The sequence below is a fragment of the Talpa occidentalis genome, unplaced genomic scaffold (genome assembly GCF_014898055.3).
Source record: "Talpa occidentalis isolate TD23 unplaced genomic scaffold, MPIMG_talOcc4v2.1 talOcc4.13, whole genome shotgun sequence".
Classification (NCBI taxonomy): domain Eukaryota; kingdom Metazoa; phylum Chordata; class Mammalia; order Eulipotyphla; family Talpidae; genus Talpa; species Talpa occidentalis.
This window is the reverse complement of record NW_023601322.1, coordinates 2,999,474-3,014,940: the sequence shown is the minus strand read 5'-3', so window position 1 is coordinate 3,014,940 and position 15,467 is coordinate 2,999,474. Positions and strand designations below refer to the sequence as shown.

General features: G+C 43.5%; 1 protein-coding gene across 3 annotated transcripts in view; it reads right to left on the bottom strand.

Moving 5' to 3' along the window:
• NETO1 (neuropilin and tolloid like 1) overlaps positions 1-15,467 on the bottom strand; it is an 85,475-nt gene that overhangs the window by 20,001 nt on the left and 50,007 nt on the right. For all 3 annotated transcript variants that reach the window (XM_037508410.2, XM_037508411.2, XM_054693990.1), the window contains 3 exons: positions 15,115-15,156; positions 14,869-14,996; positions 4,727-4,955 (listed from right to left, as the gene is read on the bottom strand). In XM_037508410.2, the coding sequence (XP_037364307.1) occupies positions 4,727-4,955; positions 14,869-14,996; positions 15,115-15,156 (399 nt within the window). The remainder of the gene's footprint in view (positions 1-4,726; positions 4,956-14,868; positions 14,997-15,114; positions 15,157-15,467) is intronic.

The window sequence follows — 15,467 nt, the reverse complement described above, 5'->3', positions numbered from 1 at the left end:
TTCATGCAACACTGGAAAATATTGAGCAGGTAAGTCAGTTTGAACAGGCACATTTCACTAATGTTCCCATACCTCTTCCATACTTAAATAAACAATGCCCTCAAAATTGGCCAAGAATGTTCATAGAAAATAAATACAGTCAAATTGAAATGATGATAATTATTGAAATAATCAATTTATTTTTTAAATTGTTTGATACTTTGAAGCAAGATTGACGACACTGTACCGTGAATAACTAAAATAAAATGTGACATACTTTTAATAATCAATGTGATCATTATCCAATCTACTGCCTATTTGTCTCCAATTGGATTCTTTTTCTTTATCTGCAGTCTGCTCTCATTAATATTTGTTGATTTTTGACCCAAGAAAGACAATTCATTACAAAGACTAAAAACTTTAGTCTCAGAACACACTCACATGTTAAGTCCTCTTTCTTAGAGAATATCAGCTAAAACTAATACTGAACACATTGAAGGTCTTTCTCGGGCATGCCTCACTGCCACAGAACACCTAGCTTAGGAGTGGTCCGAGGCTGCGGAGTAACGCAAGAGCCACTCACCACTCAGGTTTTTAAAGAGGCTCTGATTGAATTACGCAAGCGAGGACCCTTCAGCAACAAAACTGACTTTCTCCCAGGTCCTCAGCCTTCAAATCTATTTCATAGGATCAAGTCCAGATACCATTCCTCCAAAAAAGAAAAAAGAATCAGTGGCAACCAATAAAGTTCATTAATCAGGCAACAGCATCTGACGAAGTAGAGAAAAGACAGAACGGAAGAGTTAGCAAGTCAGTAGAAGCAGAAGTGTGATGTTTATGTTGCCATTAGGGGAAGTTTTAAACCAGGGCTATTTTTCAAATTTCATTGGGGAGTAAAATAATCCTATTCCATGATTTTATTCCTCTCCATTAGCAGTATTAGAGAATTTTGTCATCGCACTCATTAACATTAAATTCAGATTTTATGAAATGCTCCCACTATGGAAGTAAAACCTAAAAGGCTGATGACTTGTGATAAGTTCTAGACCTCTCTTGTACAATCACACTCACTCTTCTGGAATTCATTCAGATGCGAGTGTAAAAATAGGAAGATTTAAAACTATTCCTATTTGCATTCATGAATCCCCAGATGAGGCCGCGCCAGAACAGAAGCCCCTAGCTGTGATTTTACTTCATTCCGAAGCTTGCAGACACATGAAGGTCCGCACTGCGTGACTACAGTGGGCTTGGTTTGCCCACACATGCAGCAGGGATGAGGGACAGACATCGCAAGGCGCTTAACTCCTAGGGGATGAGTTCCAACTACGTGAATGATTCCTAAGCGCTACCTACCCCAAGCATTCCTTCTCATTTTTCTTCCACTTTAGTTCATCATCCTCATCACCTTTGAGATGGTGGGAGAGCTGCTCATTCCCGCAAAAGTTGCAAAGTTGTGCACAAGAGGCTTAATGATTTTTGCAGGCTGGTCTTAGCTTCCCCCCATCGCGGTTACCAAGTCACAAAGCATGTGGATAAGAGGGATCTGGGAAAATTGGTTAAATCCCCTGGGTCTCTGCTATTTGTCTGAATTCATAAAATGGTTGGGAATGGAATGTATGATCTCCAAACTCTCTGCTAAGCCCTACAAACACCCTCTGACTCCAACATAAGCCATTTTGACAGATATTGGAATGTTGGGGGCGTGCTAATCACTCTCAACGCTGCACAAGGACACTAGTGTATAAATGCAGGAAGCAAGAAAAACATCAAGGTAATTTCTTATTTTCAGAGTAAGGCAAAGATGTTCATGGATTTCACATCTCTAATATTTACTCCATCCATGTGTGGTAATGTAAGGGGTGTAAGGTTAGAACTAGCCACTGAGTGGTAGCACTGGTAGGATGAAGTTCACTTATTGTCTTTAAATTTTCATCTATTATCTATAATACCTGGAATTCAATGCAAAAAGACCTAGTCTACACTCACCTACTTTATCATGTGATGGTTTTGATCTTAGGCACGTAAGAGAATTCTGCAAAGTTTTAGCCTATGCAGATAAAACAAAATATCATAGCAAAACTTCATAGGCTACATGACAAAGATAAATTTCTTTCAATTGAAGCTTATCATAAATTCATGAGATAATCATAGAGTGTGTCACTGTCGCACATTTCATGCCAAGGAGCATGCCATTCACCCACCACGTAGGGACACAAAGGGTTGGTGCCTCCATCCTATGGAGGAAGAATGTTCCATTTCTCCTGAATTTGTCATCAAAAAGTGAATGACTTGAATGACTTCTAGAGATGATTTAATTACATGCATGGAATCTTTATCTTTTAGCACAAATAAAAATAATAAAAATGTTTCTATTGATATATGCACATTAGGACATAATTCATCTTTTCCTAGGTACGTAAACTATTAAAGACTCACTGTTCTTCAACCCATTTTAGGGTTGAAAGGGGCCTTAAAAATTAGGCAGCCCATCCCCCTACCCAACATAGATGACTCCACACCATTCGCAGCTAATCAGCCCTCCATCCAGAGTCTATCTTTTATGGAAATCCACTAAAGTTTGAAATACAACAGATCCTATGAGGTAGACAGACATTTTCCTCTAGAGTGTACTCAAATGTTTTCCTATAATTCACCTGAAAAACACTAATCTTACCTTTCAGATATTAATCCACATCATTCAACATCAGTTATCACATTTTGAATTGAAAAACTTCTACTATAGACATCTCTGCCCCTCTGACCTTTTCTCAGGATACTAGATGCTTCTGCTTCCTGGTCAACTTCTACCAATTGATTACTCTCCTCACTGATGACAGCTAGACAAGAACGCTGGGTTGGCTGGGACAGAGAGAGACCACAGGGAAGGATGAGTGATGAGGTGATCACACACATACTCTGAGCCTGGGTGACTGGGGTGGAGGAGCTTAGAGAGCAGAAGAAAGGTAGAAGACGTGCCACATAAGGTCAAGGAGGGGAACACGTGGCATATTCTATGGGATTTGAGGAGAGGTGGATAAAAGGGCTTTTATCAGATGTGACTCTGCAGTGTCGGGAGGAGGGGCGAACCATAAGGGGTAACTGTGCAGCTCTTTGGACTTATTATAGCCCCAGGCCGTGTGATTTGCATTTTGACCAGAACAGCTTCCCACAAGGCTATCTTCTTTGGGTTGTTCACTGGACATTCCATAATAGAAACTAAGTAAGATATTTTTCTCTATCATTTAAAAACGTTTGGCTTATACTGAGTTTGAAAAAAAAATAAAACCTTAGAGAGAGTAAGGGACCAGAGTTTTCTATCTTATTGTTTTCTATCTTATTGTTTTTCACCTGAGATTTGAAACATAAGACTATATGTTTTAATTTATCCCTATTACACTTATGGTATAATTTTGATCCAAATTGCAGATTTGTGATATTTTTAAAAACTTGGGTATATGATTGAACATATTAGCTTGCTCCTCCATAGCTGTATCTGTTAAATTAGATGGTTCTCATGAGGTATGTTATTATCAAGAAGATAAGAATGTTGAATCAAGTACCTTTTAAGCCCTCACCACAGGCAGGAATTACTGCATAGGAGGAGCAATCAGCACTAAGATGCTGTATTGTGAAAACACTAAATGTTCTACTGTGTAACCTGAATTTCCTCCTATTCCAGTCAAGAAAATCAGGATTTGTTTTGGACCAAATACCTCGCTGAAATAAAGCCACACTACATTTTGATCAGCTACTGAAATGAAAGCATAATAGCATGCTGTTTAAATCTGCAACAGTGCTGGGCGAGATATTTAACACACTCAACAACGGTATCAAGATTTAGAAAGACTGAGTGACATTGAGTCCGACAGTGCCCTTGAAACCCAGCTGGGTAATTAGAGGGGAACTTAAAGCCAAAACTTTTTGTTCATGATAAAAAAGAATTTCCTAATACTTTTAGCATTTGTGAATTGAAAAAAAAAAAAACATTGAATGTTGTGTCTATAATTAAGAAATCCTTGAAATTTCAAAAACATTACATTGTCTCTATTCAAAATGTCTAACTTCAAAATACAAGGTCCTGAAAGCTGAATTTCTCAGGGTTACTTTTCATTGGTATAAATTTATTAAACATGAATTATTCAGGGTTTTTAGAGAACATTCCAAATATATCTATTAATATGAGTCATTATTTGTTAGAACATAAGTTTCTGAAATTGCTGGGCTTTGCATATATCTCTGCATATCACCCTTCGTGGCATTTTAAATGTTTTCTGAATTTTTTTCGGTTGACTCTCTTCCCAAACATCTCTCTTAGCCAACTGTAATTGGAACTCTGCAGGCACAGAGCTATTTGAAATAAATAGAACTGCAAGAGAAACTTAAAAAAGAAAACCTACCAAATACCTTCATGCAGCTTTTTAAGATTGAAACTCAAACTTCATCACAAGCTGCTGCCTCAGTTCCCAAAGCTTGGTGAGAGCTAACCCAAAACCAAAGTCAACAGCATCCGGCTGAACAGGGGGCCCTGTCTTAGATTCCCAGGCATGTGCAGGAATCAGGAATCAAAACATGTTGGTAAATCTCTGCTGTGGCTGGATCCCCATGAAGGAAGGAAGCTGGGGGCTGCTAACACTGATTAGGGAGCACCCAGCTGTGCTCAGCCAGCATGAAGAAAACACATTAAGGGCTTATGAGTCGTGCAGCTCATGACACATTTGAAGGACACGGTCAAGGCAGAGAATCTTACGTTCTTGAAAGGATGTGAAGAGCATCTGGAAGCGGCTGTTGCGGCTGCCCTCGTCGGCCCAGAGCCGGATGACGCCCAGCCCGGTGCGCAGCATCACGTCATTGGCCACGGTGCTGCAGAACTTGGCCTTCAAGTCCTCCACCGAGCTGCTGCCGTCGTACACCGCCACGAAGTTCCTTTTGCACTCGTTGGAATTCTGCATCTCGTAGTCCAGGAATCGCAAGTAGATCTGCAAGACCACACAGGCCATCAGGTCCCGCTCCCACAGGAAAGCAGTTCAGAACCAGGCGGAGCCTCCCTGCTCTTTCTCATGCTCACAAACCAGTCTTGATTGCAATCAATCTTATTATTCCCCCTGCGGATGGCAGGAGGTAGAGATGTATGACTAAGAGCAAGTCGTGATCCATCTTTTTTTCAGATGTTATTATCCTTACTCTACGCAAATGTACCATTTTCCCTTGGCTATTTTTACCCAAATGATCCTTATTCCTTCTCAGAATGTACTTGAAACCAACTATGACTTTTCCTGTTTCTACGGTATTTTAGGTTGATCAGCACAAACACTCCCCATCCATTCCCAACGTCTTCCGTTTACTTCTGGAAAGTATGGAAAAATAAGTTGTATCCACACCGAAGGAAACCAGAATGGTGTCTAAAGATAGTCTCTGATATTACTCTGCTTCATTTTTGAGGAGGAACATATTTTTTCAAAAGGCAGAAGCAATCTATGATCGCCCTTACATGAGTCATTTGTTTAACTCCACATAAATAAAAATGAACACTTAATGAATTAAAAGCACTGCAAACCTACTTTACAGGTGGCTTTGAAATACTTTCCATGGCCCTACAAAGTTTTCTTGTCACCTTTGGATAAGAAACTCAGTCTCGGGGCCTCCCTCGTGGCACAAGGGGTTAAGACGCAACCTATGAAGCTGTCCGCAGCCACTGCAGCACGAGTTCGATCCCGGGCCAGGAAGCAACCCACATGGCACGACAGACCTGTCCTGTCTCACCCGCTGCTCCCCTCAGCAGTGGATTTCAGTCAGTCTGCCTGTTCTGCTCCCCACTCTGTCTCTGGTGAATCCTCTTGCCCCCCACACCTCTGGCCTGTACCCCAGCTCTTGCATGCATAAATAAATAAATCTTTTAAAAAAATAAAAGCTCAGTCTCAGGGGTTACAGAGGGGAAACAGGACAGAGGCCTCCCACTCCCAAGCTCACACTGCCTCTGCAACGTGCTGCTGTCTCGGTCCGTTTTATGCCAAGCAGATCGCTCTTGACTCTGTATCAACACACTGAATGAGATGAGTCAACCAGAGCAAGGCCCAAAGAGAAGCGGCTCATCCATTTAGCCATCAGTGCTACCCGGGCCGGACACTCGTGAAGGCTGTTTAGAGGGTGAGGCTGAGAGCAGGGGCCCTGAGGCGAGGGACTGGCAGGCTGTGGCCGGAGGAAGCACTAGCCCTCTGCTCCAGGGGGGCGTCTGGGATGGAGCCGGCCTTCTCCATGCTTGACACGCTTTCATGTGAACTTCTACAGCCTCTGCCTCTTACCCAGCCCTCGGTAAAGTAACAGGTATAGACTCGGGATGTGCATTCCAATGAAATATTCATCTCTCATCTCTCTATACTCGTTTGTCTTCATTTATTTTATAAATTGTGATCTCACAAGATATATTTCCCCCAGCTCCAGTACATCTGCCCCAAATTAAAAAATCTCAATATTTCGGGGCCTCCCCTGTGGTGCAAGGGGTTAAGCACCGCACTATGAAGCAATCCACAGCCTCTGCAGCACAAGTTCAATCCCCAGCCGGCCAGGGAGCTACCCACATGGCGCAGCAGACCTCTCCTGTCTCCCTGCTGCTCCCCTCAGCAGTGGATTTCAGTCAGTCTGCCTGTTCTGCTCCCCACTCTGTCTCTGGTGAATCCTCTCACCCCCACATCTCTGGCCTATACCCCAGCTCTTGTATGCATAAATAAATAAATCTTCTTTTTAAAAAAATCTCAATATTTCAATTAAAAGAAATTTCTTATGCCCTGCATGTTCTCACTGAATCAGACACTGGTCCTTGTTAACTCCACCTTCACAGCATTTTCTCTGTCTCCACTCCCAGGCCCACACCTCTCAGTGTTCCCCCCTGGCCTGCCTGATCCCAAGGTCTGAGCTTTTCAGTCTCTCCCACCCCGCCAAGTGCAAGCCAGTCAGTTACATTTCTAAGACAGGACTATCTTTACTAAAATCTTTAACTGGCTTCCTAACTGTTATGATAAAAATGTTTAAAACCTGAAAACAGACAAATGTGTGCTCCGTCCCATCCCCAAACATCGCACAGCTAATCTGAGGCCCGCCGTGGCTCACGTACATGATAGCTCGGCAGGAAAAGCTCATCCTCCATTTTCTTCCTTCCATCTTCCTGTGACTTTTCAAGGTCTGTTTCAGTTCCCTGCACAAGGCAGATGGCCCAGGCCCCCAGCCCCCACCACGGCAGAATGTTCCCCGCACCCTCCCGATGAAAATGTTCTGATGAGCACATGTTTAGCGTTCGTGCAGGTTACATGCACTTACGCTACGCTGAATGTTCCTGAAAAGCCACAGCAGCAGATTCTTTTCATAATGTCAGCATTAAGCCCCGTGTTCATGTATTAGCGGCTCCACAGAAGTGTGAGTGGGTGAGGCCTCAAATGACTGATGGGAAATTGTTCTGCTTAATTTCATTTGTTCAGCTCCCATCAAATCTTTAGTAGGCACCTCTATGCTGGATTTTGTTTTTGGTGCTATAAATAATGACCGTTATATAGAATAACTGACATTTTCTTACTTGCAGTGGGAAATGATATGCAATAATTCTCACAACAAGGTATTTATAATATGACTGTAAACTATGACAAAGGGGCATAGCCAGGCCTGTTGCAGACATGCAAGGCACTGACTGAAAATAAAATGTGAAGTCCCCACTCAGGAAATGCCATAACTTGAGGAGGAGGGACAGCAGCAGAGACCAAGAGGAAGCGGACGCAGCTGAGAAGCCATGGGAAGTGTGTGGTGTTATGACGCCTTGTGTGCTGAGCAGCTTTTCCTAAGTAAGCAATCTGGAAGCCTTCCTAAAATTTCCAAGTCCTTTGATGCTATCTTTAAATTAACTGCCATAATCCAGCCTTGAAGAACACAAGACATTAAGAAAGCCCACATGGTCTGCATTCTAAGGGGACTGCATTATTATATTCTATTGAAAGTGCAAATATTACACACTGAGTCCATCTGTGATCTACTTTTCCCAACAAAGTATCACATTCTTGAAAACTATCCAGGAAATTCCCCAAATGGCTACTTGAAGACACATCTGACAGTGTTAATCCTACCATATTTTCACTGACTAGTTTCACTGACTGATTTGTTTTTCAAATTTCCCGGTGATTCGTAAAATGGCAGGCAGCTTTCAGACGACCTTTACGGAGAGCTGGAAGAAAGGAGATAAAAGAGCTGGCTCAAAGAAAATGAGCAAACCGATGGGGTCCCTTAATGGGGTTCAATGCCTGATCCTTGGTCTAAGGCTTTTCTCACTACACCACATGGTGCCCCACCCAAGTTTAAATAAACAAATGAAAACACTATAAAAATATATTGGGTTGGGTCTCCCTAGTGGCGCAAGGGGTTAAGTTCAGTGCTGTGAAGCTGTCTGCAGCCTCTGCAGCACGAGTTCAATCCCTGGCCGGCCAGGGAGCAACCCACAGGGTGCAGCAGACCTCTCCTGTCTCGCCCGCTGCTCCCCCAGCAGTGTATTTTTAGTCAGTCTGCCTGCTCTGTTCCCCACTCTGTCTCTGGTGGATCCTCTCACCCCCCACATCTGTACCCCAGTTCTTATATGTATAAATAAATAAATCTTTAAAAAAATAATATTGGGTTGTTGGAAAAGTCATGACACATTTTTGCATGGAAAACAGAAAAAATATGTCATGAGCTTTCGACAACCCTATAAATACCTATACAGTCTCAGTAGTCTTATGAGGTAATAAACTTGTTAAAAACAACAAATCTGCCATTGGTGTTTATATTTTCAAATCCTATGCAGTAACTCTAGCACACAACTACAATGGTAAAAATACATATTAACCAACTAGAAAGCTGATGAGGGCAAGTGAAAAGATTCTTTTTGAGGAAATAAAGTAACTCTTGCCTCCAATGTTCTTCTGAGGTGATAAAAATTAATCACTCTGCCCCAGGAAAAAATATTTCATTGAAGTAAAATCGTGACTAATCCAAGAAAGATAATCAATAGCTTGACATGTTCAGTGTCTAAGAGATTTGAACAATTATTTCAAGTTTCTTCTTACTCTGCATGAACAAACACAACTTCAAATGGGAATTTATTACTTGCATTGTATACTGGCTATAAGGAGAGGAGCCTGCTAATACATTTGAGCTTTGGAAACACTAAATCACTTTCTCAATGTGACCCAGCCCCTTAAGGTGCAGGTGGGTGTTGAACAAAGGTATGCCTGCAACAACGTCGCTCCTAATTATCATACTATGGACATTTAAAAAAATTCTCATGGACTTATATTCCACAAAGAAAGTTCAGATCTTAAAGAAAGAAAACTACAACAAAACAAAAAATTAAGTAACACACCAACTGGAACCATGTCCATCTTCCCCATGGGACTAGGAATGGGGTCAACCATCTGGACATCAATGAGTCGCGGTGAATAAATGTGCTCCGGTCTTACATCTCCTTTACACAGAGGGTCACTGTGGAAGAGGGTCACTGCGACAGCTCCCCAGACCTTGTGCACACCTAATCTGTGTTTTTCACTTGCTTCCGGAGAGTCCATGTTGTCCACAGGCGGTGGCTGATTCGCATCCTTACATGCAGTGCACGAACTAGAGTCTGTTCAATGTGTCTGGGTCTTTCTTATAAGACAGAAGCCTCTTTAGAGAGCAAATGAACAATAAATGTCACTAGATTTTGTAATATTCATTTCTGAAACATTCAATTATTTAAAAAAAAAACATGTTTTCAATTTTCTGAGGAAAAAAATGGTCACCTACACCAATGGTTTTTGTTTCAGTGGGAACAGAGCTCTACTATAAAGTCAAATTCCATTGGCCAGAAAAGTGGGTGATGTTTTACCCCATTAACAGGAGCTGTATGTGGGATCATATAAAAGGCCCCAGGTCATGATGATTTAAGTATCTGTCTCGCCAACTTAAAAGTTGGCCATAAGATCACCAAGAAGAAGATCTGCCATATGACGATGGTTTTATTTAAGGGAGAAAACTGGAGTGTTTTAGTCTCTCTGCAGAAGAGAAAATGATAAACAGAACAATATATAACTCCAGTAAAATAGTCAGATTACAATCTCTTCTCAGTGAATCATTTTGATGCATTCTTCCTTCTAATCAATCACAGAGTTTTGAGCTGACAAAATGATTTATTGAATGGGACATGGGCAGCTTCAAAATATGCAAGCCATTTCTAGTAACATCTGCCTTTCCAATCACACTAAAGAGTCTGCACTTTTTTTTTGTATATTTAAAGCAAACAAATCTAACTAACAATTTCCCAAGTAATTTATTTGCAAATATTTAATTCCAACCATTCGATCTGGTCCCCCCCACCCACATGCCCCAATGATATCCCGATGACAGACATCGGGCAATTATTTAAGACTTGTCAGACGGTTTTCTCCGTGACAAATGAAAATTAAACTTCCAGTCTGCCCGTGTTCTCCCTTCATTTTAGTACAACTTTGGACTTTTATAAATAAATACACAGGCTCAGGAGTGTGTGCCCCAGGATTTTGTAGCTACTGTTTGGTGACCACACCTGCCAGGTTATCAGTTCAGGTATGATACCCCAAGAATCCGGAGGGCGACCCCTTTTCTTTTATTTGGAAGAGAAAACCAGAAGGGCATACTCATTTCGAAACATTAAAAAGACAAACATCCTAGGATTAATCCTGATGGAACTATATTGTGTACAGACTGGTATTAAAAGATTTCAAACCCTTCTGAATAGTCCTCCACCATCTGACAACACAAAACTGGGATTTCGTTCACACACAAGTTTGAACAGAAATGTCTTCACTGATCATTTCCCAGCCAGTTAATATTTTCATTTTGTTTACCCACTTTTATTCTAATTTTTGGAGACGAGAGCAGACTCAGCCTTTGGAATCCTGAAATTTATGCTAGTGATGCACAACCTTTCACACCCTTCATCCATTGCCTTAGTTTTCTCCTTGCTCCATAACAAATTCGTACAAATTGAGCAGCTTAAATAACGTCCACTTCTCTCAGCGTCTGTGGGCCAGGGCTGCAGACTGGGCTGTGTTTTCTATTGAGACTGTAGGAGGCTGGAAACCCAGTTTCTTGCAGCTCTAGGTGCCTGTGTCCCCTTGACGACTTAACCAGGGACTGATCTGGGCTCTTAGAAAGCTCTGAGTTTCTCGGTGGCCCCTTCATCCCAGCCAGAGAAACCTCTGCTTTGAAAGGGCTCTGAGGATTAGATTAGACACACCTGGATAAACTGACTTTTAATTAACTCAGAGTCAACTGCTTGGTAACCTTAATTATACCAGCAAAATTCATCTTGCCAGGTAATTTAACATAATCAAGTGTGGGATGTTTTATCAGATTTTCAGTCCCAGAGACTGGGCTGAAAACCTGGGGTGTTGTCTTAAGTTCTGCCTCTGACCATTACATTCATTCTCACTATAAAATATTGACTGATTATATTTGTCAAATTTTGATGCCAATTTTATCCTAATTTCATTGAAAACATTTTTGAATTAAGTAACAGCACATGAAAATTTAATTTGAAAATTTAGATGAATAATTTACTAAACGCTCGAGTTTTATTCCCACAAGACTTTAATCATTAATTATCTTCATTTGTACACTTTATAAGCCTTGTGACTTCTCTCATTTTTTTCTTTGTCTTAACAATTTTGACAATTTCCCCTAATAGTGGCTGAGTAACATCACACAGTAATGGAAATCAAGAGACAGAGTTCTGGCTTCAGCTCTGTTATTAACTGGACAAATATTTGGGCAAGTCAGTTATAGATTCATCCAGTGTTTGTCTTGGAAGTAATTTAATATTAAATCTGCACCCCCCAAAATATCCCTTATTTTGTTATCACACAAAATCCCTGCAAACTTTGCTTGGGTTCCTCCTGTGGCGTTACTTTTGATTGTTGGGTAGCTCATTATTAAAACAAAAACAAAGAACTTTCCCAGGTGGAACCCAAAATTCTATTTCTTTACTGTCAAGTGTTAAGATAAATGCTAGTACAAAATCTTGCAGATTAAACCTACTTTCTTATTCCTGTCATATGACAAACGGCATGTTTGGAATTTTTCTGCATGGAAACCAGTTCATTTTTTCCAGAATTTTTCACAGAATGAAGGTTCAGTTGCTTGGCACCGAGTATCCACCTGGATACACATAGGCCCCAGTAATCAAGGAACGGGCACCCAATAACTACATGCGTTGACCCTCCAGCATTCTCCCCGGGTGGCTCTCTTCTGGACCAGGTTACCGGCTGGTCACCCTCACCCCCTTCCCTAGACGGGTGCTCAATAGCTGCTTACAGAGGCATATCCCCCCCACCCCATGTGTTAGCCCATCTAGACCTTGTCATCATCGGCGACTTATCACCCTGATAAGCGAGCTCAATCGTGACTGATTTCCAACCTTCATTCTGACCCTAGTGTTTCAAATTCTAGGATCTGAATTAACCTGTAATTCACATTGAATTACAGGTGATCATCCATATTACTATTCTCAAACGAAGGGAGGATTAGCTATTATATTTTCTATTTGTCCAAAGACTTGAAGTAATACATACTTTGAATGAATCTTATTAGAACCTACATGGGCACCGTGGCCCTCTCCTGCCAGGGGTCAGTCGCAGGTGGGTTCACATCCCACCACGTGCCGCTCCCGATCTGTCTTGGGCTTCCAAGGTCTGTTCTCCTGCGCTGCTAGGAACCCCATGAAAACAGAAAGCCCACGTAGGCAGTAATTTCCAGTTCGGCTTCACTTCACAGAGAGGCAAAGGCACTTCCTTCCTTTCCTCTAACCTTTAATTTAACAGAGAAAACCTGTCACAATAGAACATCTTTGTCCCGCTCTGCAGGGGCCTCCCTTGGTCACAGAGTGCCCGATGTGGTAACACCCAGGGGCGCTGGGTCTTGCTGTTCTGGGACTGGACAAAAGGCAGCCTAGTGACCAGCTGGAAGAAAACGGGGCGTGCTCACACCCCAGCCAACCCGTCTTCCACATGGCCACGGCATTGCCGTGTGGCCCCAGGAGGAGGGGTTGCCTGTTTCCTGCAGAGCACTTTCACTCACAGCATGCGCACGTCGGGGAACCCACGGACGATGAGAAGAGAGCACAGTGCCCGCCACGTGGCTCTGGGCCAGCAGTGCGGGGATATTTCCACTTTAGTCACCAATAGTCTGATTCTTTTAAGGAGGTGGAATATCCTGTTGTCTTCACGATGCAATCAATCCCTTCAGAGATGTGTTCAGATACACAGAGACCCACTGGGGTGAAACGAGGACCTTGACCTTGGTCCCTCAACCCCTGGGGCTGGGAGTTTGGGGAAAGCAAGCCTTGCCTCACCCTAGGTGCACACCCCAGAGACACACCAAGGCCAGAGCGAGGAAGGAGACCAGCCAGCACCCCCAGGGACGAGGACCCACCACCCCTCCGCTCCCCACCCTGACATCTCCATCCATCTGCCCCATCCCAGCCTCAGTGGCCCCGACGGCTGTCCCGACGTCCTACTGGAGTCTTCCCCCTGTGGGGTCAGCCCCTCTGTACCTGCTTTTCAGAACACTGATCTGACCCCCCACTTTCGTCGTCCCTCTCTCCCACGTGCCCCCACGCACTCAGGGGGAGCCCCGGGCACTCAGGGGCTGACAGGGCTCTTCGGCATCATGCCTCACTGGCCATGTCCACAGCGGTGCTTTTACGTGAACGCGTGTAATTAACTCCTGAAAAGGCATATTCCAATGTGACCCCAAGACCTCAGACCCCTGGAGAGGTCCCCCCTCTTCTCCTGACACATCCATGTCTCATTAGGATTCGGGGGGATCCTGGCGGCCATTTCATCCCACCTTAGACTCACCTGACGTGGCCGGTGTGGTCTTTCCCTTCAGCCGACCACACCCTACAAACACCTCAACGATTGTGGCTCGTACCGTGGATTATCTTGTCACGTGGTCCACTAAGAATTGAACTAGAAACATGCTACCAGGGGCTGCCATCCTTCTTCATCTCGCCAGCAGAGTGCTTGAGTTTACAGAGCTACTGGAGCTATTAAATAATGGATGGGATCAACCTCAATCCACAGCCGACTAGAAACGTGCTCCGTGAGTGCTCGCGGGGCCTGCTCCAGACGGAGGCCCGACCACGGGGGGAGGGGCGAAGCCACACCCGGGGCCCTGCACTGTGGTGTGACCCCCGGCAGAAACCACTGGCCCCCAAGATTTCTTAAGAAATGCCCACAGGGGATGAGTTTCGTTGTTTTGAAGAAGTGGCTCCAAAAGAGTAGCCTGAGGTGGATCTGGTCTCCAATCTGTTGAATCTAATACGGATGACCCCTCCCTAGCACTAAAGAATCAAGGTCATCAAAACCAAACCTACAAGGGGGGGCTGTCATGAAGAAAACGGGGCCCTGGTGATGCTGGGCTGACATTTTCTCATGAGGAAAATCAAAAGCAGCATAAGGGGCAGTTCAGCTCTGCCTCTCCCCGCACAGGGCGGCCCAGGCTGGCTGCATCTGGGTCCCGGGTCCCCCAACTTTAGCCCAGGTTTATACGCTGGAGACGTGTGATTATGCAAACCCTTTCTCCTGCAGATACGATTTTTGGTTAAAAGGCAAAGAAGCTGCAGAAACTGGGAATAAGGGCATCAGTGGATTCTACTCGGGGCCACAGCTTCAGTGGGACATTTCAATCCATTTTTCCAGAGACGTCGGGCTACATCCGTGCCCCTGGTCCGGGTTCCCAGGCCATCTCCTCAGAGCCCTCTCTGTTTTATCTGTGACATCAAAAGTCTCATTGACCAGGGGAAACCAGCGCCCGCCAGGGACCTTCCCGAGCCGCCCGTGGCGACGAGGCCGTAGGACTGACCTTGGATCGCGGCGGGGCTCGGATGTACCATTTGCAATCCACGGCCTCGCTCGCAGAAGCTTTGCCTTCCTTCATGATCTGAACAGACTCCACAATTCCTTCCGGACCGCCCATCTCAAACTCACAGGCTGGACAACAAAATGCCAAAGAAACATAGAAAAATGGAGCTTGAATAATAAACTAAAAGCATATTTTACAGCAGCAAGCAAAGGCCTCTGAACATTGTTAAATAGCCACTTTACCAACCTGGTAATGGTTTCAAAGCTCCCAGGTCCTTAAAGTCAGGATCTTAAAAATTGAGAAAAAGACAATTAGTCTTATTCTGCATTTATTACTTACAGTGATGCTGAGTGATACATCAGTCACCTGCTCAGGATTCTGCCCTCGTAACCCCATCAGAGGAAAGCAAATGGTTCAATAAAATTACACGAAAATGTGAAGACTGAAATGTTAATTCGTGTATTATTCCTGGATTATTTTTACTGAGCTAATTTCATTTTATAACACTGCATAAATTCCAGAATGTTTATCATTAAAACAAGCCAGGTTTAAAAAGCTTCCTTTGCCGCATCATCAAAAATCTCACTCATTACCTATAA